Source organism: Myotis daubentonii, chromosome 1, assembly GCF_963259705.1.
Source record: "Myotis daubentonii chromosome 1, mMyoDau2.1, whole genome shotgun sequence".
NCBI lineage: Eukaryota > Metazoa > Chordata > Mammalia > Chiroptera > Vespertilionidae > Myotis > Myotis daubentonii.
This window is the reverse complement of record NC_081840.1, coordinates 59160570-59185675: the sequence shown is the minus strand read 5'-3', so window position 1 is coordinate 59185675 and position 25106 is coordinate 59160570. Positions and strand designations below refer to the sequence as shown.

The following is a 25106-nucleotide window of genomic DNA, read 5'->3' as shown; positions in this document are numbered from 1 at the left end:
AGAAGAATTATCGTAGATGTGACAGAAAATTTCAAAATGATTAAAGGTAAACATTATAACAATGAGTATGTGCCCAATAACTTAAAGATAAAGCAAAAATCAAAAGAATCAAGTGGAGAAATAAATACTTCCAAATTAGAGTTGGAGATTTTAATATCCTTTGTCACTAATTAATAGAATAAATAATTAAAATATCAGTAAGGAGATAGAACCAGAGTTAGCAAACTTTTTCTATTATGGGACAGACAGTCAATATTTTAGTCTTTGTGGACCACATGTGGTCTGTGTGGTATATTCTTCTTTCTTTTACAACTCTTAAAAAATGTAAAAGTCATTCTTAGCTCACAGGACATGAAACAGTGTATAGGCCAGATTCAGTTCACAGGATATAATTGCTAACTCTTGATACAGAAGATCTGAATAATACTATCAAATACCTTGATCTAATTAAGATTTATAAAACTACTAGAAAATGTACATTCTCCTCAAGTGCACATCAAATCATCCAGATAGGCCATGCACTGTACCATAAAGCAAGAATAATCATATAGAGTATAGTTTAAATTAGAATTAAGTAACTATAAGATATCTAGAAAATCCCCAAATATTTGGAAATTAAGCAATACATCTCCAAATAACCCAAGGGTGAAAATAGAATTTATACTGAAAATTAGAATATATTTTAAATTAAATGATAATGAAAATACAACACATCTAAATTATACAATGTTGCTAAAACAGTGTTTAGAGAAATTTATAGCTTTCAATGCTACAGGAAAAAATAAGAGAAGGAATGATAAAATAAATAGGGTAAAATTTAAACAGTTGATGGATCAGGGATATACCAGTATAGAAGTTCCTTATTCTATTCTTATCACCTTCCGTAAGTTAAAATTTTAACAGAATAAAGAGTTACCTCAAACCCCTTAATTTTATGTTCAGCCAAGTTGTTATTCACCTATGAGACTGGGAGTAAACACAGATATGCAAGATTAGGTCAAGATGGTAAAGTACCTCTCCATTCAAAACAACAACTATGTATGAAGTTCTGGAAAAACTCGTGGCAACAGCAAGCAAGAAATTTCATGTTAACTACTAAAAGATAGAAATCAGATAGGATGATATCTATGAGGATAGGAGTGGGGAAAATGACAGCACAAATCCCAAGAGCAATAATTCATTAATTTTAGAAACAGAAATTAACTGAAGAATAGTTTTCGGAATAGGAAGAGTAGGTTGAGTAGGCTAGTCCCTCTGTCCTCTGTCCTGTATCAAGATTAAAAAGTGATTTCCCTTGACATTAGTGGTTTTAACTTTGCCTGCATGTTGAAATCATCCTGGGTAGCTTAAAAAAATCCTGAGGCAGATTCTGATTTAATGAGTCAGAAATGAGGCCTGAGCACCAGGCCAATGCTTTGTATTAGAGATATGGTATAAACAAGAGAGAAATAACCTTGTCTTACAGTGCTTATTAATCAAGATTAACTGAGAAGTTTGGTGCAGGAATTTGGCATGTAGCTCAAGGAACAGAAGAGAATACACAAATATATCCAAGTGAATTGATATTTCATGTAGCCTGTAAGTGAACTATTTAATAAATGAGCAATTAGAAAAAAAAATACTAGAATACAACTACCTTCCTTGTAACAAAATAAATTCCAGATGGAATAAATGTTAAATAAAACATGGAAATAAAAAGTACTAGAAAGAGAAGATAGATCAGCGGTTCTCAATCTGTGGGTCGCGACCCCTTTGGGGGTCGAATGACCCTTTCACAGGGGTCGCCTAAGACCATCGGAAAACACATATATAATTACATATTGTTTTTGTGATTAATCACTATGCTTTAATTATGGTCAATTTGTAACAATACACCCTGCATATCAGATATTTACATTATGATTCATAACAGTAGCAAAATTACAGTTATGAAGTAGCAATGAAAATAATTTTATGGTTGGGGGTTACCACAACATGAGGTACTGTATTAAAGGGTCATGGCACTAGGAAGGTTGAGAACACTGAGATAGATATTTTCATAATATTAGGTAAGTCCTGACAAACATGTCACAAAACTGAAATTCTAAGGAAAACATTATTTAAATTTACTGGAAAAATTTTTAAACTTACCTATTAGCAAAATACATTATTAACCAGTTAGCAATATAGCTAAAAAGTAAGAATATTTCTTGTGTACCTGAAAAGTTCCTAAAAATCAATATAAACATATAATATGGGCAAAATGAGGAAAGGACCTAAGCATATGTAACTTTTATAATGAAAAACTAAAATGTTAAGCAATCTTCAAACTACTATAACACCAGTGTACAAATCAAATGTTATTTGAAGATCCTCACCAAAGTATAAATCATTAGAAAATTCTGACAAATAAATAACTTAGCACACTTCATCTTGGCAATTTCATGCTTCAATTGAGGATAAATTTACTTACTATTCATTATGCGTTCCTGACTCCTTATAATCCTTTCGTATATGATTTTGCCAGGTGCCTTCTTGGTACCATGTATAGTTGTTGTGGTCAGGTCTTTTAGTTTCCACTGGGTCCAAAAACCTTTTTGAGGTTTCAAACCTGTTAATAATAAAACATACAGTCAGCCAAAGAAATTAGGATTTTGAAATTTTTTTTGATCTATCAAAACCTTTTTATGAATATTATACATTTTATTCTCACAACAGTCCTCTGAGGATTGTCAGTCTCAAGTTTCTAATGAGAGAAATTTTATATAGAAATGTCTTATTATATTAATCAATGAATTAGAAAACAGCTGAAGCTTGATATGTACTCTTTTGATTCATACGCATATGCTAAGTTCACATATGAACATAAAAGGCTAACAATTGTAAAAACTTGGAAAGGACCTTAATATCCAACAACAGCACATCCATACAGTGGATTTCAGTATCCAGTAAAGTTACCTTGTATATATTTGTTAACATAGAAAGGCATTCATGTTTTTATGTGAAGAACAATTTTACCTTCTATGTAATGTGACTACAGCCTAAATGTTAATATGATTGCCTCTGAGCATAGGTGATAATTGTTTACAAATTTCCCCTATCTATATCTCCTATTATTTTAAAAACTAGAGGCCTGGTGCATAAAATTCATGCATGGGTGTGGTCCCTAGGCCTGGCCGGCAATCGAAGCATGAGTGTCTGGTGTGGAAGGGCAGGGTTCCAGTTTACCTATGGACTCTGGGCAGCACCTGGGCTCCCGAGCCGCTGCACGCCCTCTCTGCCTGAGTCATCGGGCCTCGCCCAGCTCCCTCAGAGCCTGAGAGCCAGGCAGCAGTCCTGCCTCCTGCTGCTGCCACTGGTCGCCATCTGGGGGCCAGCGCACATCATAGCGAGTGGTCGAACTCCCATTCAAACTCCTGGTCGAGGGGACAATTTGTGTATTAGGCTTTTATTATAAAGGACTAGAGGCCTGGTGTACAAAAATTGTGCACTCGGGGGGTTGGGGGGTCCCTCAGCCCGGCCTGTGCCCTCTCGCAGTCTGGGACCCCTCGGGAGATAACGACCTGCTGGCTTAGGCCTGCTCCCGGGTGGCAGAGGGCAGGCCCAATTCCTAGGTGCAGCCCCTGGTTGGGATCAGAGCAGGGCTGATTAGGGAGTTGGGGCACTGCTCCATCATGCACAGAGCAGGGCGGATTGGGAGGTTGTGATGCCACCCTCAGTCACGCTCAGGGTAGGGCCGATTTGGGGGTTGGGGCACCGCCCCGTCACACACAGAGCAGGGCAGATCAGGGGGTTGGGGCGCCGCCCTCTATCACCCACAGAGCAGGGCCGATCAGGGGGTTGAGGCACCGCCACTGTCACACTCAGGGCAGGGCCGATGGGGAGGTTATGGCTCTACCCCGTCACACACAGAGCAGGGCCCGTGGGGTGAGGGGGTTGGGGTGCCGCACCCTGTCACACACAGAGCCGCAGGGCGATCAGGGGGTTGGGGAGCTCCCCCCTATCAGGCACAGAGCAGGGCTGATCAGGGGGTTGGGGCGCCTTCCCCTGTTCCAAACAGAGCAGGGCAGTTAGGGAGGTTGTGGCCCCGCCCCTGTCACACAGAGCCGCAGGGCTATCAGGGGGTTTGGGCGCTGCCCCCTGTCACACTGATCCTGGTGCCAGGAGGCCTCGCCGCTCCGCTGATCCCAGGTGGGGATCAGCTGGTTTGCCCTGAAGGGTTTCCTGGATCAGGGTGGGGGTCCCCACTGGGGTGCCTGGCCAGTCTGGGTGAGGGGCTGATGGCTGTTTTCAGGCTGGCAGGTGACTGAAGCTCCCAACTGCTCTTTTCTTTTTTTTTTTTTATTCTGGGCCAGCTTTAGCTACAGGCCTCTGCTGCTTAAAGCAGGTCTTGTTTGTTTGGGTTCTATAATCAAAACACTGTATCAACTCCAGCTCTGAGATCCCGGCTGGCTGAAAGCAGGTTTCTGGGGTTTTGTTTAGCTTTTATATTTGAAACAATGTTTCAAACTGCAAGCTCAGAGGCTGGCAGCGGCAGGCGGGGAACGTTGGAGTCCTCCGTCACTGAACCAAACAAGCCTCATGTTAACTTCAAGCTGCCTGGCTGTCGGCCGACATCTTGGCTGGCAGTTAATTTGCATATCGCCCTGATTAGCCAATGGGAAGGGTAGCAGATGTATGGCTAATTACCATGTTTCTCTTTTATTAGATAGGATAGTATTTTTTAAAAAATATTTTATTGATTTTTTACAGAGAAGAAGGGAGAGGGATAGAGAGTTAGAAACATGATGAGAGAGAAACACCGATCAGCCACCCCCTGCACACCCCCCACTAGGGATGTGCCCGCAACCAAGGCACATGTCCTTGACTGGAATCGAACCTGGGACCCTCCAGTCTGCACGATGACGCTCTATCCACTGAGCCAAACCAGTTAGGGCATATAGGATAGTATTTAAGAATCAATTATAGTACCCCAAAAGTTGTAAGATATATTTCATTTACAAAGTTCCACTTTTGTTCTAAAAGCTGTGTAGGGTTGAATAATTTGTTTAACCACAATAAACATTTGTAGCCTGAGCAATAAAAAGATATACAGATATAAATTTATCTGTGTATTTTATGTGTTTGTTCTGAAGGTTATTGAGATAATATATATTAAAATGCTCAGTAAATGGGAACCATGAGCTAACATTATTACTATACATCAACATACTCATAAATATAATCAATATTTTCTCAGTAGTGAGTGTTCAATGAGGATTATTTGCTATATTCAGCTATCAAATTAGAATTTCTGAGTGTTTTTAGATTCAGTTATGTAGATAAAATGCAACAGCTTTGTTTGTTTAACTTGAATGCTTCTTGATAGATTGTCTTAAAATATAATGTATTAAAATTTGAGGAATAGTAAGGCCAATACATTGATGATTTACAGTGAAAAGATAGTTTGTTACTCAGTTTCCAAGAGGAGGGGGTACTCCATGCCATGGGAGGCCACATAGGAAAGGAAGCATAGGGGTTGGTCAGGGGGGAGACTGTGGGTAGGAGCCTTTATTGTGTTTTCTGTGGGAAGAAATGGATGAGGCAGAGTAAATAGGCTTATGAATGGCTAGTCTGAATAATCTCAGTGGCTCTGGGGTATAGGTGCTATTCCCAATTGTCTGATACCCGATCCTAGGATGATTAGGGCAAGTAGATAGTGGCCTAGAGTGAGAGCCCAATAAAGAAGGTGTTTGAGGTGTGGGCTCTGGATTGGTTGGTTTGTACTTGAAAAGCATGCTCATGGGTGAGTTGTTTAATAGCTCTAGGAGTTGGCTAACATTGGGAGGGGCAGTCCTTCCAGGGCCAGCAAGACCCCAAATATCAAAGCATCAGAATACAGAAAACAAAAGAAATGGTTAGTACAGTCTAGTATTGAATAATCCTTCCATTTCTGTAATAAACCCTACTAGGTTCTGATATATAAGTAAAGATAACATTCAGCAAACACTTTTTTTAAAAATAAATATATTTTATTGATTTTTTATAGAGAGGAAGGGAGAGGAATAGAGAGTTAGAAACATTGATAAGAGAGAAACATTGATCAGCTGCCTCCTGTACATTCCCTATTGGGTATGTGCCCGCAACCAAGGTACATGCCCTTGATCAGAATCGAACCTGGGACCCTTCAGTCCACAGGCTGATGCTCTATCCATTGAGCCAAACTGGTTAGGGCTCAGCAAATAGTTTTGAAGGCCTACTATGTGCTAAAACAGGGGTCCTCAAACTTTTTAAACAGGGGGCCAATTCACTGTCCCTCAGACCATTGGAGGGCTGGACTATAGTTTTAAAAAAAACTATGAACAAATTCCTATGCACACTGCACATATCTTATTTTGAAGTAAAAAAACAAAACGGGAACAAATACAATATTTGTATTTGCATGTGGCCCGGAGGCCGTAGTTTGAGGACCCCTGTGCTAAACTATGTATTTGACACAAGGGAACCCAATATTCAACTCAATTTAGATACTGCCTGACACCAAGGCAGATGTAAAATTATTTGGCACAGTATCTGGTCCATAGCAAGCATTTAATGCAAGTTAGCTTCTCGGTTGCTTCTTTTTCAAATAAACCACTGTTTGAGCTGTGACTGCATCCCAACATTATTTACAAGTAGGAAATTTAAATTTGTAACTAAGCATGGACTCTTTTTTTATATATATTTTATTGATTTTTTACAGAGAGGACGGGAGAGGGATAGAGAGTTAGAAACATCAATGAGACAGAAACATCATCGATCAGCTGCCTCCTGCTCACCCCCTAATGGGGATGTGCCTGCAACCAAGGTACATGCCCTTGACTGGAATCGAACCTGGGACCCTTCAGTCTGCAGGCTGACACTCTATCCACTGAGCCAAACTGGTTAGGGCGAAACATGAACTCTTTTAAAGAATGGCATTAATATAGGACCATCACATCCAAAATAGTGTGTTTCATATCTTTAAAAAATTATTAAATTTTAAGGTTTTACAGCTTTATTGACATATAACATTGTGTAAGTTTAAGATTTAATTTGATAAGACACATATATTATAATACTTACATACCTATAAAATGATTACTGCCATAATTTTAACTAACACCTCCATTCTGTCACATAATTACCATTTCTTTTTTATAATGAGAACATTAAATTTACATTCTTAGCAACTTTCAAGTATATAATATAGTATTATTACCTATAACTACCATGCTGTACACTATATCTCTAGAACTTACTCATCACGGAAAGTTTGTAACCTTTGACCAACATCTCCCCATTTCCCCTACACCTCAACAATTGATAATCACCATACCACTCTATTTCTATGAATTTGACTTTTTAGATTCCACATATAAGTGATATCATACAGTATTTGTTTTTCTCTGTTTATTTCAGTAAGCATAATGTCCTCAAGGTCCATCCACATTGTTACAAATGACAAGATTTCCTTCTTTCAAATGGCTGAAGAATATTCTATTGTTTATATATACTCATCTTCTTTATCCATTTATTAACTGACAGTAACTTAAGTTGTTTCTGTACGTTGGCTATGGTAAATAATGCCTCAATGAACAGAGGAGTGCAGATATCTCTTTGAGCCCCTATTTGCATTTCTTTGGGATTTATACCCCGAAGTGGAATTGTGGGGCCATACAGTAGTTCTGTTTTTAATTTTTTTTGAGGAACCTCCATACTATTTTCCATAGTGGCTGCAACAATTTATATTTCTATCAACAGTGCACAAGGGTTCCCTTTTCTTCCCATCCACATCAATACTAGTTATTTGTTGCCTTTTTATAATGGCCACTCTAACAGGCATAAGGTTATACCTCACTGTAGTTTTGATTTGCATTTCCCTGATGATAAGTGATACTGAATACCTTTTCTCGTATCTGTTGGCCATCTGTATGTCTTCTTTGAAAAAATATCAATTTAGTTCCTCTGTCCATTTTTTAAATCAGATTTATTTTTTGCTATCGAGTTGCATGAATTCTTTGTATATTTAGAAATTAATATTACTTAATAGACATATGATTTAAAAATATAATCTATAAGTTGTTTTTTCATTTTGTTGATGGTTTCCTTTGCTGTGCAGAAGCTTTTAATTTGATGCAGTTCCACTTATTATTTTTTGTTTTTCTTTCTTGGACTTTTGATATCACATTAAAAAAAATTTCCAAGACAAATATCAAGTGATTTCCCCCAATGTTTTCTTATATCAGTTTTGCAGTTCACTTGTGATGTTTACATCATTAATCCATTTTGAGTCAAGTCAATTTTTGTGAGTGGTAATAAAATAGGAATCCAATTTCATTCTTCTACATGTGGTTATCCAGTTTTCCCAACACCATTTATTGAAGAGATTATCTTTTTCCCATTGAGTATTCTTGGCTCCATTGTCAACCATTAGTTGAGTGTATTTGTGAGTGTATATTTCTGGGTTCTTGATTTTGTTCCATTGGTCTATGTATCTATTATTATGCCTGTAACATACTGTTTTGATTACTAGAATTTTGTAGCATAATTTGAAATCAGAAAGTGTGAGGCCTCCAACTTTGTCCTTTCTCAGGTTTGCTTTGGTTATTCAGGGTCTTTTATTGTTCCATATAATTTTAGGATTCTGTATTATATTTGTGAAAAGTGCCATTGGTATTTTAATAGCAATTGCACTGAATTTATAAATGGCTTTAGGTAGCATGGACATTTTAATATTGATTTTTCCAATCTATGAACACAGGATATATTTCCCTTTGTTTGTACATTCTTTAATTTCTTCCATTGAAGTGTTGTAGTTTTTAATGTAAAGTTTATTTATTCTCCTTGTCTATATTTATTCCTAAGTATTTTATTGCTATTAATGCTATTGTCAATGAAACTGATTTCTTTACTACTTTTTCTGATATTTCATTGTTAGAAAGATGCAACTAATTTTATATAGTAATTTTGTATCCTGAAAAATCAATACACAGAAATTTGTGGTGTTTCTCTCTCCTTAAAATATGATACACTTTCTGATAGCAATGGTTTGGTTACTAAAGATATAGACACAAAACAGTTTTTAAAATCAGTCAAAATTTGAACTGAAAGATTTACAAGAAGCACTACTTGAAAACTGTCAACAGCTTCTGGTAGTCCATAATAGCCCAATGTCTTAGAAAAAATGTTGGGAAGGTCATTCCTGGAATATGTAACTATATCTTAGTATTAAATCCAAGTACCTACATTTCTAGCTAAATATTTTAGAACTAGAGGCCTGGTGCACGAAATTCGTGCAAGGGGAGGGGGGTCTCCTTAGCCTAGCCTGCACCCTTCTCCAATCTGGGACCCCTTAGGGGATGTCCGACTGCCAGTTTAGGGATCGGGCCTAAACCAGCAGTCGGACATCCCTCTCATAAACCTGGACTGCTGGTTCCTAATCACTCACCTGCCTGCCTGCCTGGTCACCCCTCACAGCGCCCCCCCCCAACCCCCGCCAGTCTGGTCACCCAACGCAGCCTGCTGTTCAGTCATTTGGTCATCCCTCACTAACCCCCCTGCCGGCCTGGTGGTAGGTAGCCATCTTGTGAGTGTGTGACAGTCAATTTGCATATCACCTCTTTTTGAGATTACTCATTACTATTTTAAAATATAGGTATCCAGATAGCATGTTTTGTAAGGCAAAGAACTACCTATCATTTTGACTGAAGCAAACAAAATCCAAAAGTTTTAGGTACCAAGATAATGATCAATACTTAAATGATGTAATCATACCTGACAACCAAAGATAAATGTTATTCCCTAGATCTTCTTTAAATTCATCATTAAAGAGATCACTGGATTCTGGAAATGCTTCCTGGAACGCTACATAGATAGCTTGTGTCAAACAATCAGGATACACCTACCAAAAACATATTAGAATAATTTCATATTTCATATAACATAGTTCAACTACCAAATAAAATTATTAAGTTGGTAAAATATACATGCCCCTTTTTTGTTATAGCTTGCTTTTGGCCATTTATTATCTCTTTGTAATTTTAATAGAGGAATGTAAAGAAGAGTTAAAAGTAAAGTCAGTCAGTTTGCCTATTTGATAACATTTGGGGAAATATTTTAACTTGGATAAAGGATGAAATTAACAATTAAGATAAGGTTTGATGAATACATATTTATTTAGTTTTACCTTGCAATTGTTATCCTCTTTTATAAAGTAACATGTACAGATAATAATTGAAAGTGTATATAAATATAATTGACATATAATATTGTGTACATTTAATGTGTACATGTGTTGATTTAACATATTTATATATTGCACTATGGCCTTAGCAAATACCTCTGTTAAGTCACATAATTATCAGAATAAAAAGCATATTTTTAAATAATCAAAGCCTGTTTAGGTGAGTTAGTATATTATAATCATTATTATATTACTTACATATTAAAACTATTATCAGATATCAATCTATGGTTCTACCAGTGGTCCCTAAACTACTAAAGTTCTCTCAGGGAATACTTAAACATAGAAAGATATGATACTTTTATATTAAAATTTTTTTTAAATTACTATTTTGGTACTCTGCATTCAGATAAGTATTTATAATCACCCATTTAGGCCTTAATAATGTAAAATTTTAGTATCAGAAAAGCCCTTAACAGGTAACTATCCTAATTCCTGGAACCTGTAAATGTTATACAACAAAAGGGCTTTGCAGACATCATCAAGTGAAGGATCTTGAGATGGAGAGATTATTTTAGATTGTACAATGGGCCTTAAGCCACAAGTATCATTATAAGAGGGAAATTGACAATTTTATTATAGAAGAGAAGGCAATGTGATGGCAGAAGTTGAGATACGAGTAATGTGACCATAAGCCAAGGAATGTTGGCAGAAGCTGGAAAAGGCAAGGAATGAATTATCCCTTGGGGCCTCTTAAAGAAACTAGCCCTGTTGATACCTTGATTTTAGCCCTATAAGACTCATTTAAGGAAATGAGCTGGGGACGTCAGAGGAATGGCAGCATGAGAGATCCCATGGCCTCTCCCTCAGAAATTAGAACAAGTTAACTAATTATAACTCAACAAAGAATTCCCTGCTAAATACAAAGGTTTTCCTGAGAGACCTGTGTATTGAAACATTTAAAGGTGGGCAACCAGGAATAAATGGGGAGATGAGAAGGGAGGAAATTGCAGATGACCCACAGATGCAGCCCTGCAGCCAGAAGCTCATGGCTTGGCCTAAGAGAAGGGAGGAAGCCAGCAATAGCTGCGGGGGAGAGGGGAGGGGGGAGGGGGGGAAGGGGGGAGCGGGGGGGGGGCATTCCAGCAGGGCAAGCAGAGCAAACAGTGACTGAGCCAGCAGACGCCTGACAGAGCATGGAGTTCTGCCATGCAACTCTCCACTGTGGAGCTGGGCAGTGGTGTTTCAGACAAATAAATGGAACCACAGAGCCTTGCTGCTTGGACTCCCAAAACTCACCCTTGGAGGTGGGTTAAGGATCATATTACCTGTAAACCAAGAGCCATTGCAGTAGAACCACTGTTTCCCTCTGTGACAGATCCCCAGGTGGAGTGCTTGGGGCAGGACCCCATAGAGGTCAGGAGTTGCCATTATGGTGAGGTCAAAACAAACCCCACCTCCAAGCAGTGTTGTTGCATTGTCTTATGGAAGTTGTGGAGATCAAGACTGGGAGATCACAGAGGTAAAAAAAATCTTGTGATTCAGTGCCATCTATTGGAAAATAGTAATAAAGACCTCTTCAGAGGAAACTGCTATTGGCCATATATATAGACAGAGATAACTGTGTAGGCAAAGGAGAAAAGCAAATAACCATGAATAACCATGGTAATGAGGATGATCAGAAAGAAAATGAAAAATCCCCAGAAATCAGGCTGGAACACATGGAAATATATGATATAAATGACAGAGATTTCAAGATTACAGTTCTGAAAATACTCAAGATACGAGAAAATATAGACAGGCAATTCAATGCACTCAGAAAACAAATCAATAAAAAAAGAGGTTCTTTTCCAAAACAATTGAAACTTTACAGAAGAATTGATCAGAAATCCTGGAAATGAAGCATGCAATTAAGGAGATTAAAAGTAAACTACTGAGCATAAAAAAACAGAGCCAACCAGATGGAGGTAAGAATTAGTGATATTGAAGATAGGAATCTAGAAATGATACAGAGGGAAGAGAGAGAGACCTGAACATAAAGAATAATGAAAGCGCTCTATGAGACCTATCTGACTCTATTGGAAAAAGCAATGTTAGAACAATAGGCATTCTGGAGGAGGAAGAGAGGGAACAGGGAACAGAGAATATATTCAAACAAATAGTGGATGACAACTTCCCAAACCTATGGAAAGTACTAGATCCTCAAGTCCAAGAAGCAAACAGAACACCTAGTTACCTCAATCCAAAGAGGCATTCTTCAAGGCAGTTGGTATTAAAACTGTCAAAAATTAATGACAAAGAAAAAATGCTCAAAGTAGCCAGAGAAAAGAAGGAAGTGAAATACAAAGGAAAACCCATCACAATTTCATCCGACTTCTTAGTAGAAACTCCAAAAGCCAGCCAAGAGTGGAACCAAATATTCAAACATCTGAAAGAGAGAAATTACAAGCCACAAATAATATATCTAGTGAAATGATCCTTTAAATCTAAAGGAGAAATAAAGACATTCCCAGACATACAGAAGCTGAGGGATTTTATCACCAGAAATCTCCATTGCAGAAAATACTCAAGGGAGTTATTCTGAAACATAACATAAGGTCACAACAATAAGAGTAAGATCACCAAAGTGTCCTGCAATAGAGGACTGGATAAAGAAGATGTGGAACATACACAGTGAAATACTACTCAGCCATAAGAAAGGATAAATATTGCCATTTGCAACAACATAGATGTACCTTGAGAATATTATGCTAAGTGAAATAAGTCAGTCAGAAAAAGTTAAGAACCATATGATTTTACTCATATGTGGGATATAAAACTAACACTCATGAAAACAAACAGCTGTTTGGGGGCTGCAGAGGTAAGTGGGTAAGAGAAGAAGGGGGTGCTAAAAGAGGGTGACAGGAGAAGATCTGAATTTAAGAAATGGGTACATGGTGCAATATACACATCTTGTAACATAGAGCACTTGAAACCTATATGATCACATTGACTAATGTCATTCCAATAAATTTACTTAAAGAAAAAAAATCAGGGAGGGGAGAGATTAACCATACTAGAGGCCCGGTGCATGAGTTCATGCATGGGTGGGGTCCATTGGCCTGGTCAGCGATCGGGTCGATTTGGGGGGGGGGAAGGGGTAGCTGTTTGGGGGGAGGGACCATGGGAGGTTGGCTGGCTGGCTGAGGGGAGGAACTTGCAGGAGCTTGACCGGCCGCCCCCCATCTCCCCATGGAGACAATCAGGGGGGCTGGCCGACCACAGGAGGCTGACTAGCCTTGGGAGGTTGGTTGTGGGAGTGCACTGACCACCAGGGGGCAGCTCCTGTGTTGAGGGTCTTCCCCCTGGTGGTCAGTGCACGTCATAGCAACTGGTCGACCGGTCATTTGGTCATTCAGTCATTTAGGCTTTTATATATATAGTCTAGTAACCTGGTGCATGAAATCCATGCACATTGAAAGGTAATTAATTAGAGGAACATAATTTGGGCTTACTATCTAATATCAATAATATGTGAGCGTGAGGCAGTCTGCGATTCTGAAATTCAATGACATGAAGTTTAGCTATTACTTTGACAATTAAATGGAATTCACAGATATCATTTAAAAGAGCATTCAGCTTCATATTAAAAACTCTGGCTACCAAGTCAGGTCTGTTTTCAACTTTTTGCCAGCGTTGTAAATTGTTTGCAGTATCTGCCCATTTGGGGTTGCACGTCATGGTTATGAATAAATCGGGCTTGCCATACTTCGTTACAATTACCATAGCATCCTGATATCGCTGCTGCATATTTCTGGGACTACCCTCAAAAGATGTTGGAAGTATTATCATTTTACCAATCGGCACATTGTCCATTTCAGGTCTAGATTTGAGATAATCCATCAAACCACTATATTTTTCAACTCTCAATTTAGATTGGTTTGCTTTGATGAAATTTATTTGATTGGCCTCCATTTTTTAATACGAATCCACAACAAACTGTTAATTTTCCTGCATTTAAAATAGGATTGAACGTGTCTGCACAGAGAGATGAAATCCATAATACTGCATTTGTGTGACTTGTGTCCTTACATTTTGTCTAGTATTATTGTCGATTACACTGTCATCTCTGAATCTTAATGCAATATCTGTTCCCCAGCCTTGTTCACCATGTGGAAAAAGAATAGGATATGTCATCACATCTAATGTAGGAAGCAGGATATTGATTTGTTTCATTTTAGTGGCATTTGGATTATTGGGATCTGGTTTATAATGAATGAGCAAGTCCCTTTCAAAAGGAGGTACTCCATCTTTGTTTCTGAATATGACAGCAACCTTGGTTACACGGGGAGAATTATATCTACCCAGGTCACTGTTGTGATCGTATTTAATCGCCATTGTTACCTTGATGGGAGCAATACCTTTTGCTGCTGCTTCAGATTGGGCTTCCTTTTCTACCTCATGTAGCATCTTGTACGATTTTGTTAATTCATTTATGTCATGCATTAGGCTGTTGATGTTGATCATGTGTCTTTCTGAGCAGCCCTGGTTTTCTGGCATTGCTAATCTTTTACTTGTAGCTTCGGCTGTATCCAAAATATAGAGTTGAGCAAACTTCTGAGAAACACCATGCGAAGGATGTAAAGTTCCAATATGGTGATAAACTTGTCCGTGTATTCTAAAACAGTATGGCCCATATCCTGATGGCAATGCAATATTTGCACCCATGGAAGCAAAAGAACTATTTATGGAACGAATATTTTCCATGAAATTTTTACTATCAGAATCTTCCTTTGTCATTAATCTTTTTAAATACGCCGGGTAATCTGGAAAATGTATATCATTTGGACAGACTTTCCCTTTGCTACAACATCAAGTAAATTTCCCATCAGATGGTTTTTCATCCGAGAAATTTAGTGATAGGCAAAATTCACATCAGTCATTCCACCACAACTATGTTTGAGGATTGCATCCTCATGTACTTCATTTTCGCTGAGAAGGCAGTTCCTACTGGTATTGGTAGTACTTGTTGATGACTGTTCTCTCAACATATTCTGTTGTTGATTTCTTTCAACTTCAAAGGCACGCTGGTCTTTAGACATTTTCTATTGATAACGCTGGTGTTTCTCAGCATTAGAGCGGCATTTTTCCAGTAGTAGGTGTTCAGATACATCCTGTTGCAGGTACCGCCTTCTTTCAAGATCTGACACACACTGCACTGCAGACACTTTCTGTCGATAACGCCGGCATCTTTCGGCTGCAGAGCTACGTTGTATCAACAGTTGTTCTTTAGACATAGTCCCACCACTCTACTGTTGTGGTCTGAGATGCAGGTGAATGAGAGTCCGGTCTATTAGGCTGCTGAGAGCTATCTGACCAATGTCTGATTCTGGCTGATTCTGTGAGGGTGGGACTTACTCCTCCCTGTTTCCACAGCTGTGATGAGGAGGCTGGGTGACAGAGGGAGCTGTGCCCTCCAAGCCACCTTCTCTCTTTTGGTCTGCTCTATGTCCAGCTGTCTACTGCTCTGCCAAGTCCTCCAAACCTCCTGCTTTCTGCCGGCAAAGTCCTAGGAGTCTGTAGGCGTGACTAGGCACCGGCGGCCACGCCTCCCCGACCAGCGAAAGTCCGGGTCGCCCACAGCCATGGCAGCCATCATCTCCTGGTGTGCTTGACACCTGCATATGCAAATTAACTGCCATCTTTGTCAGATAATTTGCATAGTCACTCAGATTGGCTGGGGGGCATGCCTGGTGGGTGTGGCTTGTGGGCATGGCTTGAACATAGTGAAGGGATGGTTAATTTGCATGTTTCTCTCTTATTTCATAGGATACGCACAGCCCATAGACATAGATAATAGTGTGGTTAAGGCCTGGGAGGGATAGGTGCAAGATGGAGGGGATCAATGGAAAAAAAAAAGGAGCATCTAGAATACTGTCAACAATAAAGACAAATTTTTAAAAAAGACTTGTTTTGGACTTCTGGCCCAACTGTTAGACAATTAATTTCTGCTCTTATAAGCCACTGAGTTTGTGACAATTTGTTATAGCAACAATAGGAAAGTAATAGAACCACTGAATCCAGTATTGTTCACATTTGTTTGTAAGTGATGGTTTTATTTGAAGAACTCAATGATTATTTTGGGAGGGGGGCAGGAATGAGAGAGGAGAATGCTTTAATATATTGATATATATAACTTTATTGAATGAACCATGAACATTTTACTACCAGAAAGAATCACATATTTTATTTGTGGTACATAAAACAACTTCCACTTAAATAGTTCTGAAGAGGATAAAACTAATGATTAAAATTAAATGTTGCACATGGTGAAAAAGGGAAATCTCTAAAAGTTTCCTGTAAGCACCTCACCTTTAGGAGATTAAGGGAAAAAGAGATCAAGTGTCAAATTGTGTTGGGAAAAATTTCTAAAGGAATATCTTTGTACAATATGGGAAGAGAGGGGAGTAAAAGCCGCAGTAAATATGTTTAGATTCAGTTAATATCCTATATAATAAAAAGCTAATATGCAAATTGTCCCCTCAACCAGGAATTCAACCAGGAGTTTGACCAGGGGGCAGGTCAGCTGGCCAACTGCCTGCAGGCCCTCCCCCAGGTTCGCCGGCCTGATTGGCCTCGATCAGGGTAAACCAGCCAAACCCCATCTTGCACGAATTCGTGCACTGGGCCTCTAGTGTATGAATAATAAAATCTGAAGATAAGTTTTTATTCTTTAAAATTAATAAATTTCTCTTCCTTAGGTATGATAAGGTAGATGAGCTAATAGTAACAAAACCCCCACTTATCTGAATGAGTTACAAATAATGGAAATTGGTCAATGAGAGATGAGGTTCCACTTCCATTTAAATTGCTCTGAAGGGGATAAACCTGTAGGGAGGTGGCTTGGTTCCCAAGCAAACAAAGATGATGGAGAGAGAAACAGTTGTTTTTGTCACCTCTAGACAATTTAATTAGCCAAAATCCTAGCTATTAACTATTTCCTGCAAATAAGAAAAAAGAATTCAATATTAGCCCTACCCGGTTTGGCTTAGTGGATGCAGCATTGGCCTGCGGACTCAAGGGTCCCAGGTTCGATTCTGGTCAAGGGCATGTATCTTGGTTGCAGGCAGATACCCATAGGGAGTGTGCAGGAGGCAGCTGATCAATGTTTCTCTCTGATTGATGTTTCTAACTCTCTATCCCTCTCCTTTCCTCTCTGTAAAAAATCAATAAAATATACTAAAAACAATTCAGTATTAGCAGACAAAATTTCAGTCTATCTTTGAGAACATCATTGTTCTACAAAACAATAATTTATGAATCAGAAATCTGATCATCATCTTTTTCTGATAGACAACCAGCTGTAGAACTGAGACTGAATGTCTTAAGATCCCCCAGAAAATTAGTAGCAGATTCCAGACATGAAGCCAAATCTCATTCCAAGTCCACTACTGGTTTCCTTTTGTGACACAGTAGGTATCTACACTAATAAAAGATAAAGATGCTAATTGACTGTACCTTAGCTATGCCCCAAGCCACGCCCACCAGCCAATCAGAGCGACTATATGTAAATTAACCCAACCAAGATGGCGGCCAGCAGCCATGGAGCTGGAGCAATCAGGAGGCTTGGTTGCCCTGGCAATGGAGGAAGCCAAGCTTCCCGCCAGCGGCTGTGTGCTCCACTCAAGGCAACAAAGTTTCAAGTATAGAAGATAAACAAATCCCAGATACCTGCTTCCAGCCAGCCTCCACTGGGAGCTTGGGTGGCTGGGGGCTGTGGGCAGCCTGCAAACAGTCATCAGCCCCTCACCCAGGATGGCCACACCCTCATGGGATGAGGGTCCCCGCTGGGGGGCTTGGCCAGACTGAAAACGGCCCTCAGCCCCTCATCCAGGCTGGCCAGGCACCCCAGCAGGGACCCCCACCGTGAAGGGGCTATGGCCAGCCTGCAAACAGCCATCAGCCACTCACCCAGGCTGGCCAGGTACCCCAGCAGGACCCCCTCCCTGAAGAGGGTGTGGCCAGCCTGAAAATGGCCCTCAGCCCCTCACCCAGGCTGGCCAGGCTCCTCAGCAGGACCCCCACTATGATCTGGGACACACTTCTGGGCAAACCAGCCAGCCCCCACCCGTGCACCTATATAATAAAAGGGTAATATGCAAATTGACCCTAACAGCAGAAAAACTGGGAATGACTGGTCACTATGACACACACTGACCACCAGGGGGCAGATGCTCAATGCAGGAGTTGCCCCCTGGTGGTCAGTGCGCTCCCACAGTGGGAGCTCTGCTCAGCCACAAGCCAGGCTGACGGCTGCCAGCACAGTGGTGGTAGTGGGAGCCTCTCCTGCCTCCTCAGCAGCGCTAAGGATGTCCGACTGCAGCTTAGGCCTGCTCCCAGCTGGCAAGTGGACATCCCCTGAGGGCTCCCAGGCTGCCAGAGGGGTATCTGACTTCCAGCTTAGGCCCAATACCCTGGGGTGCAGGTCTAAGCCAGCAGGTGGTCATCCCCCGAGGGGTCCTAGACAGCAAGAGGGCACAGGCCGGGCTGAGGGACCGCCCCCCCCCCAAGTGCACAAATTTTTGTGCACTGGGCCTCTAGTATGTTTATAAGATAAGGATCACATATAAATATTTCACAAATTAGGTTTGTTTATGAAGGACATTTAACTATTTTTATTTTAGGCTTATTTTACCCATGGAAAAGAAACATTTACTGACTCCAAAATACCTATGTATTCCTGATTTACAGATGTCAACACAATAAAGTATTTAAATGTGGCTTCTGCTTTGAAATACTAAATGTTTAAATGTAAAAATACCCAATGAAATTCCTACTATCTTCATTTAACATTACTCAAGAATATAAATTATTTTAATCAACCCTACTCATTAGTTAATATTAGAGCAAAGGAAAACAAGCATTTGATTCATAAATTTGTCCATGTTCTTTACTTAACAGGGACTTAGTCTTTAGGCATAACATAAACTTTTCAAGTCCTCTTAGATCAAAACATATATTGTAAAGAAAAACAAAACTGATAAGCAATTTTTAGATAAATATAAAAACCAAGAATATACATAGAATAAGTCAATAGTTTTCAAATTATTAATCTGCAAACAAAAGACCTATATCACACTAAGGAGATTCTGTAAGAACTTTAGTCAAGGGAATACAATATTCTGGAGTGAGGGACATATCAGGGCACATTACCAAATTGTAGTATGAGAGACAACTGATCTATGTTTCTCTCTTTCTCTTTCTCTCTCCCTTCCTTTCTCTCAAATCAATAATAATAATAATAATAAAATCATGTCCTCAGGTAAGGATTAAAACAGTATCATAACTTACTTTATTTCAGGAAATTTTGCTTTCAAAGTAACAAAATATGTTCTTATATGTGTTTAAGTAAAAATAACGATTTTTCTACTTCATTAGCTCCAAAAGTAATTAGCATAACCAGTTAATTTCTATGTTTTACCTGAAAGAATGCGTCCTTTTTACTTTGAGGTATGCTTATGAAAAGTGTCACGTAACTTTCTGAAATCCTATCAAACAAGAAATCTTGATTTTCTTTGTCAGGCTTAAAAAACAAAAGATGTATGGAATTAAAATCATTAATATTACAATTTAAAACTAGAATTTGTTTGCCAAATATCAGTAATTTTACCTATTCTTAAAGAGCAGATCAGTTGCTGCAGTGGAATAAACATGGATTTTGGCATCATGCAGACCTGAATTTGAATCCTGGCTGTTATTTCATTAGCTGCATTACCCTGGGGAAGTTAATTAAGTCCTACTTTCCTCATTTGCCAAATGTTGGTAATATATACATATCTTAAAGTAATATCTTAAAATTAAGTAAGGACAAGGATTATGTTTTATATGATGTATTTCAAGCACAGTGCCAGGCACATAGAAAACACAAAAATGCTTGATGAATTAATGAAGGTTCTTATAGTAGTTGGCATGTAGAATGCAATCAATGACTTAGCTACCTACTATTGTTCTATAACCGTTCCAATTCTTTCATTACCAGTAACTCAGCATGAAAGTAAAGCAATTATTGGGATGAAAAAGTCATAACTAGAACTAGTAAAATTGTGACATGAGAGCTAAACTAAAAACAAAATAAGGATGTTGCAAGAAGGAAGAAATATATAGATAATAATGGCAATATTATACTAAAGTTTTAATGTAGCACTCTGGATTCTTGCTTTATTAAGAAATGAAGAGATGAATTAGAGTCCAAATCTATCAATTAAGCAATAAAGATGAATTAAAGGGTCCAAGTTAATTTATGATGTCAATTGTAGAAGCACCCTGGCATTAATATATTATGGTAATAAACACCAAAAATTTTCAAAGTTAGTGGTAGTCTTTTATGAAATTAGCAAGCCATATGAGCTGGGATTTACAAATGTACAGGATCTTAGACCTAAAATGGAAGTTGGATATCACCTACATTAAGTTCTTCTATTTCAGTTATTGCACTGGTACTCAGAAAGATTAAGAGAATTATTTAAGGTTATACAGTTAAGTAACTGAGAGCCAGACTAGAATCTAGGTCTCCTAACTCCCAATACAGCTCTCATACTTGTGTAATAAATTTATGGAAGGAGATTATAGCAAAAATAATAATGATAATGTTAATAGCAGTTCTTGATCACATATATATGTGTGTGTATATGTATACATATATATGTAGTTAGTCAAAAAAGTTATCATGTTTCAAATACACAATCTACACTTAACATGTATGAAGAAATTTACCGAAGCAGAAACTTTCAGAATATGTCTTTGAGTAATATGTGTCCATACCATATATACCTCCACAGGAGACAGAGTAGGAAAATGGTATGATCATTTTTTTTGGTAAATGTTATGGTATGTTTGGAAAGAAAATATATCCTGTAGCTGTTTGGGATATTCAGGTTACTGGTATATCCATTAGATCAAGCTATTTAACATCTTATATCATACTTGCATTCCAGGAATAAATCCCACTGGTCATAGAGAAATATTCTTAATGTGCTGCTGAATTTGGTTTGCTAGTATTTTGTTGAGGATTTTTACATCAATATTCATGAAAATTTTTTGGTTTCTTATAGTGCTGTTGACTTTGGTATCAGGTTAATACTGGCTTCATAGAATGAGTTAGGAAGTGTTCCCCCTTTTCAATTTTTTGGAAGGACACTGTTTTCTCTTTATCAATATAATAACAACAACAACAACAACAATAGATGTATCCATTAAACACTCACTCTATACCTAGTTCCATGAAAACAAAACTTTACGTACATTTTCTCATAACACTCCCAGTAAACACATAAAGTAGGTAATTTTTTAAACTTTATGAATGACTCAGAGAGGTCAATAACTATTCAAGGTCACATTATTTACTAAGTTCATAAACTTGTTTTTGAAAGCCAGATCTCTTAATTCTATTATATTGCATCCCTTATTACATTTCTATGGCATTTCACAGTTTATTATGTGTCTTTTTACTCATGCCACTTTTAGAACACACGACCATCCTAGAAAAAAACAGGTTTTATGTTATTTTCTACCTGTTTTTTGTTTTGCCTTTAGAGAAACTCAGAGAGGTTTTCTCAAATAGCCCAAAGTCTCACACTAACTAATGGGAGAAAAAGACTTCAATTTTAGTTTTCTGGGTTCAAGAACAGCATTTTTTTCTATTAGCAGCCTACCATTAAATTATAGGTAATAAAGAAACAAAATTTGCTCTTATATTAATCATATAACAATAACTGACACAAGTTTAGAGTCAGCATGCTAAAGCATGCTATATTCTAAAGTGTGATTTTTTTCCTTATTATGTTGGTAATTAAATTATATGTGACTCAGTTTTATTTTACTCCAGTTATAAAATCAGTATTATGCTAGACAGTTTCTTCAAAAACTTGTTATATATAATCTTAACAGATTTAGTGGGAAAGTAAGGTTTCTCTCTGTTATCATGGGAAAACATAAATTCGGGATCCAGATCTAGAAGAGAAACTTAAGATAATGAAACTCTCCTGATTCCACAAATTTCCCTAGGTAATGACCTTTGTAGAATTGATATGTCACTTCCTGTGCCTCATTCAGCTCCTAACAATATCAGAAATACTCTTACCTAGAATTACATTAAAGCACTACTCGAGTACTTTATATATAAAATAAAACTAGAGGCCCGGTGCACAAAAATTTGTGCACTGGCAGGGGGGGGCGGTCCCTCAGCCCAGCTTGCCCCCTATCACATACTGGGAGCCCTAGGGGATGTCCTACTACCTGCTCCCTGCTCCCCTTGGGGAGTGGGCCTAAGCCACAGTCTGGCCTCCCTTTGTGGGAGTCAACCAGGCTGATCAGGGGAAGGCCGCAGCCCCATCACCACACTGTTGCAGCCACTGCCAGTCAGGGCAGCCACCAAGATGTTTTCATCAACATGGACTCCAGTTCCTTTACCATGAAAAAATCCATCCATCCATCCTTCCATCTCCTTTCCTTCCTTCCTTCCTTCCTTCCTTCCTTCCTTCCTTCCTTCCTTCCTTCCTTCCTTCCTTCCTTCCTTCCTCCCTCCCTCCCTCCCTCCCTCCCTCCCTCCCCCTCCCTCCCTCCCTCCCTCCCTCCCTCCCTCCCTCCCTCCCTCCCTCCCTCCCTTCCTTCCTTCTCCTCACCTGAGGATATGTTTCCATTGATTTTTAGAGAATGTGGAAGAGAAAGGGAAAGACAGAGAGAAACATCAAAGTGAGAGGAACACTTTGATTGGTTGCCTCCTGCATGAGCCCTGACCTGGGCCCGGGCCAGGGAGGAGCCTGCAACCTAGGTACATGCCCTTGGTCAGAATTGAACCCAGAATCTGCATTGGGCAGGCTGAGGCATTACCCACTGAACCAAACCAGCTAGGGCAGGATATGACATTTCTTAACCCTCCAGCAGCAGACCTTCCTTTTTTTCTCCAGGAGTGAGGTGGAAAAACCCTAGATCACCTATTTGGACTCTCATTACCCAAGTTACTAAGAATATTACCAGTGACCACAGGGAGCTTAGCCAATCAGCAGTCAGAAAAGGTGTTTCCTCTGTAGTTCACACCAATTGCCAGTATGGCCCCTGCCGGGCCTAAAGCCTCTGGAGAGTCATTAGCCCTGGGCCGGGGCACCCCCAGCTCCCCGCCACTGCCACCATCAACAATCGCTGGCTGGCTCCTCCCCGGCCCAAGCCTAAAGCCTCTGGCCAAGGCTTTAGGCCTGGACCGGGGCACCCCCAGCTCCCCGCCACCGATCGCTGGCTGGCTCCGTCCCGGTTCCCCGCTGCAACTGCCATCAAGGATCCCTGGCGGGCTGGACCGGCCCAAGCCTAAAGCCTCTGGCGGAGGCTTTAGGCTTGGGCCCGAGCACCCCCAGCTTCCTGCCGCTGCTGCCATCAAGCATAGCTGGCTGGCTCCGCCTGGTTCCCCTCCGCTGCCGCCATCAATGATTGCTAGATGGCTCCGCCCAGGCCCCAGCCTAAAGCCTCAGTCTGAGGCTTGGGGCTGACATATGCAAATTAGCCGCCATCTTGGCTGTTGACTAATTTGCATATCTCGCTGATTAGCCAATGAAAAGGGTAGCGGTCGTACGCCAATTACCATGTTTCTGTTTTATTAGATAGGATTGGTAACACCCATTTATTCATGGTATGAAATTTCTGTGAGGATCCATCGACAGTTTTCTGGGGGTAACTTGAGCTGGGGAAAGGTAGGTGTCCTTGATGGGGTGGCACACCTTCTTAATGCTTAGACTGCAATGCCCTGCGTTGCTCTATCTTCCATTCTTCCAGATCCAGAGGCTACACAGCACTCATTTATATTCACCACCTTTTCTAGGTTCATGTATTTTCTAAAGTAAGATTTATGAGCTGCTTACATCCATTCTCTTATTTTTTCCCAGATACCCACCTCTTTCTCTCTTTAATCCTAATCAGAGTCAACCCTTTTAAAACAACTGAGGACCCTCTCTCCATCTGATCTGCAGAATGGTTCCCAAATGAAGACCTCCTTCAATGTCACTGACTTGCAGTGGGCTTCTTATTTATTGTTTATAAACAAATGATAATATTAAATAAAGCTACAACTTTATTATTCACTATATTTGATTTCACTAATCTTTTTCTGATTAAATGAAGACCCAGGTTCCTTGAAATCCATATTAAAGTCTTAATTCTGTGAAAGAACTCTTTATTTCAAACAGGATTTCTTACATGTGTGGAAGACTAAAAAACCAAGCTCTGTGAAAGGATCCAGAAAAAAATTTTTTGTACCAATGCGACCTCTACTGAAAAAAGAATTATGCTGCAAATCAACCTAAAAAGGAAATTTTTTAAAATATCATTATACCTTAAATTTATGTAGAAACCACCACCAAAAGGAATCATGCAAGACAGCAATAGAGGCTTCTGAGAGAAAATAAATCCTCCAGAGTTTAAAAAGTTTTTCCTACAAAAAAAGACAGATGGGGATAAAATTAAAATACATTATAAAACATGTTAATTAAATAGGCTTTGTAAAGAGTATGTGTTCAATATAAATGTAATCTAGAGCTCTATTGTGATATTAAATTTCCAAGTAGCCACCTTAAAATAGTAAAAAGTAAAAGGTGAAATAAATTTAATCACATCTAACCAACTATATATATATTTAAAATGTTATCATCTGATTTAAAATATATTAATTGTAGAACATACCATGTTCATGGATTGGTAGAATCAACATCATCAAGATGTCCATACTATCCAAAGCAATCTATAGATTCAATGCACTCCCCATTAAATAGCAACAGCATATTTCACAGACCTAGAACGAACTTTCCAAAAATTGATCTGGAATAAAAAAAGACCCCGAATAGCTGCAGCAATCCTGAGAATGAAGAACAAAGTAGGTGGTATCTCAATACCAGATATCAAGCTGTATTACAAAGTCACTGCT

At 39.2% G+C, this 25106-nt stretch overlaps 1 protein-coding gene across 1 annotated transcript in view; it reads right to left on the bottom strand.

The window, feature by feature from the left end:
* Positions 1-25106, bottom strand: part of FAM227B (family with sequence similarity 227 member B) — a 213718-nt gene that overhangs the window by 150736 nt on the left and 37876 nt on the right. Inside the window, exons 8-11 of the mRNA XM_059702029.1 lie at positions 24519-24617; positions 19623-19724; positions 9754-9880; positions 2453-2590 (exon numbers count right to left, since the gene is read on the bottom strand). Of these exons, the coding sequence (XP_059558012.1) occupies positions 2453-2590; positions 9754-9880; positions 19623-19724; positions 24519-24617 (466 nt within the window). The remainder of the gene's footprint in view (positions 1-2452; positions 2591-9753; positions 9881-19622; positions 19725-24518; positions 24618-25106) is intronic.